The 3,089-nt window shown below is 39.1% G+C and overlaps 1 protein-coding gene across 1 annotated transcript in view; it reads right to left on the bottom strand.

The window, feature by feature from the left end:
- The window catches only part of IARS1 (isoleucyl-tRNA synthetase 1), a 118,415-nt gene that overhangs the window by 57,991 nt on the left and 57,335 nt on the right, over positions 1–3,089 (bottom strand). Inside the window, exon 17 of the mRNA XM_004714603.2 lies at positions 54–198. Coding sequence (XP_004714660.1) covers positions 54–198 — 145 coding nt within the window. The remainder of the gene's footprint in view (positions 1–53; positions 199–3,089) is intronic.

Below are 3,089 nucleotides of genomic sequence, written 5' to 3'. Positions count from 1 at the left end.
AACTGTACGAAAGGGTCGCGGAGCCCCGGGTCTTCCATCAGTACCAGCCATACCTTCTGGAGCCGCAGGACATTCTGAATAAAGAAGCGATACGCATTGTACCAAGGGAGCAGGACATCTTTCAGCACATCACGCACACCCTCCTCCTTAAATCGGAGGTTTTCTGCTCTCACCACTGGGGAATTAATCAGATATAATCTGCAGAGAAAGAAAAAGTATACACAAAAGGCACATAGATAATAAAACATACATTACCAATAAATTCTTGAGCATGCAAGACTAAAATTTGGATATTTTCTACATAATCATGAATGTGGTTTAATCATGGTAAACTTTAAAAATCTTAACTTTGTTTAAACGACTAGAAAAGCATTAGAGAGTGTACACAATCCCACATCAAAACATGCAGTAAGCCACAGGTCCTCAAACTTATTTGGCCTATCAAGCCTTTTCTGGAAAATAAATTACTAAGCAATGCCACCAACCTGAGAAATAAAAACATTTATAATTATACAAAGTCTATAATCCAGGATAAAGCTCCCACTTCCCATGAATCATTCAAAGCCCACAAGAGTCAATATCAACCACTTCGGTAAACTGTACACTAGACAAACATGAACAACTTCCAGTGTCAATCACAAGGGTCAAAGCACACCTGGGCATACCGAAAAGTCTATCTCCACATTCGCTACACAATGATTTTTCCCCTCTACATTGTACTTGGTAGCAAGTACTCACAAGCAGAGAAAATACATGTAATTTCCTTTCAGAGGGTAGGGCACACTATAGTAGATTGTTGGGTAAGGGATGCTACTGGCATCTGGCGAGAAGAGGCCAGAGAACGTGCTATATGTCCTACAGGACAGTCCTCCATGAAGAACCGTCTGGCCAAATCATTAATAGTGGTAAAGGTGAAAATTCTGGTGTGGATCATCTGGAGCCACGACATGGCCTCAAGTACTCCTAAGCAAAGAAGGTAACGGGAAAGTGTGCCAAACCAAAACTTTAAAATCCCCAAGTCCTCAGACTGTTGTCTATGAAATGCATATATTACACAAGGTATTTTTTTCACTTTTACTATGTATTAGGTAGGGGGTTACATTTTCAAACACGCAATTTATCAAATCCTCTATTAGCTTGTCCATTGTCCTCTCTCAGCCGTTTCCTCTATTCTCCACATATTATCTTCCTCTTCACCCAAGTTAACAGCTGTCTATCCTCTAGCCGAGGAGTCCTGAAACTGCGGCCTGCTGAGGGAATTTATCTGGCCCGTCGGGTGTTTTTGCTCCGTTTGTTCTGTTACTTCAAAATAAGATACGTGCAGTGTGCATACGAATTTGTTGTTGTTTTTTTTAAAAAAAACTATAGTCCAGAACTCCAACGGGTCTGAGGGGCAGTGAACTGGACCCGTTTAAAAAGTCTGAGGAGCCCTGCTCTAGCCTATCACGCCCCCTTTCCTTTCTTTCCCCCAGAACCATGGTTAATCACCAAAGTCTGTTTCTTTTAGCATCAAAATCTCTCTTGACTTTTTTCTTTTTAACAGATTATACAATAATTATCCTTCTGAGATTAACTTACTCAGGATATCTTCTAAATTCATCCATCCATTAAGTGTTTTCATAGCGTGATTATTCTTTAGCAATGAGTATGTGTATCAATGCCAAAATTTATTAATCTATTCTTCCACTAATGAATAGTTGGGGGGGGGGTGTTTCCATTTCTTGCTAACAATGAATAGCGCTACCATGAATACGGGTGTGTATATAGATGGGGATAACCACCCCCAAAATACACGAGAAAACCACTCATACACTTGAGTTTTCTCATAGTGCTGTCCTAGTAAGCTGTGTTCAACATCACAACAGTTTCTGGGGCATTTTTCCTGAGCAGGAAATGAAATTTCACAGCCGCATGCTGTTCTCTTAAAGCTGCCATCACAATAAACAAGGTTTGGACAAAACTGCTTTTATAAACATTCATTGATGAAAGAACCTTCCTGGGCTATGTCACTGGGTGCACTAACTCAGATTGAGTTGCTCAATGCTCCCCTAGTGGGAAAATGCAAATTACGAAAGCTCCACTCTTCCTAGCACAGTTCGTTTTTTGGGGGTACCCGCCTGTTTCTTTGTTCTTTTTTCCTTATTTCGTCAAGTTACATGCTGTAGAGGGATTGCTGAATCGTAAGTTATTTCTATTCCAAGTTGTTTAATGAAGCACCATACAGCTTCCTCAGTGATTGTACAATTTTGGTTTCAATATCTCAATTCCCTCTCCAGCACTGGTCATTTTCTGGTATTTTCTTTTTATAACTTTGTTCTCCATGCTAGTTTGAGATGGCATCTCATAACTGTTTGATTTGCACCTCTTGAATGACTAGTGATCGTGAACATTTATTTGTGTATATTAGTTGGCTGGATATCATCTTTGAACTGTCTGTTCATGTTGCCTGGCCATACCGTAATTGAATTCTTTGTCATTTTGTGTCGAGGTATTGAAATTTCTTATGGATTTTACACAACAGTTCCTTATCCAATCACTGACCACATATTCTTTTCAATTCTGTGGGTTCTCCTTTTTATTCTTTTGATGAAGGAATTTGAAGCAGTTTCTCTATTTAGGAGATCCCAGTTATTTATTTTTTACCTCTGTTGTGTTTTTTTGTTATTGAACAAGGTATCTTTAGTTGCTTTTAAGACTGTATAATTTGAAAATTACAAATATTTCAAAGTGCAGCTCTAATTTCTCTTTAAAAATTCCATATTAAATTGCGCCTGATCTGACCACACCACACTGAGGCGATACACTGTGAGTGTGCTACAGAACAGCAAGGGAAACAGAGCAACGAAGTCCCCAGGGAATACGAAAAATAGACTGTGGGGCCAGGGCATAGCACCCCATCAGACTCCACTGGAAAACTCTACTAATGGTCAACAAGCAGACTTTGAACTATTTAGTCTTTCATTTTTTTGATCGTTGTTTTTTTTTGTTTTCTTTTGTTTCTTTGTTTTGCTGCCTTGTTTTTGTGCATATTATTATCTCTGCAGGTCTCTCTAGATAAGATAGGATAAGCAATCTGGAGGAGAAAACAA

Source organism: Echinops telfairi, unplaced genomic scaffold (assembly GCF_000313985.2).
Source record: "Echinops telfairi isolate 266 unplaced genomic scaffold, ASM31398v2 ScPeMD7_27;HRSCAF=92, whole genome shotgun sequence".
NCBI classification, from domain to species: Eukaryota; Metazoa; Chordata; class Mammalia; order Afrosoricida; family Tenrecidae; genus Echinops; species Echinops telfairi.
Note: the sequence above shows the minus strand (reverse complement) of the source record. Positions and strands in the feature narration are given on the sequence as shown.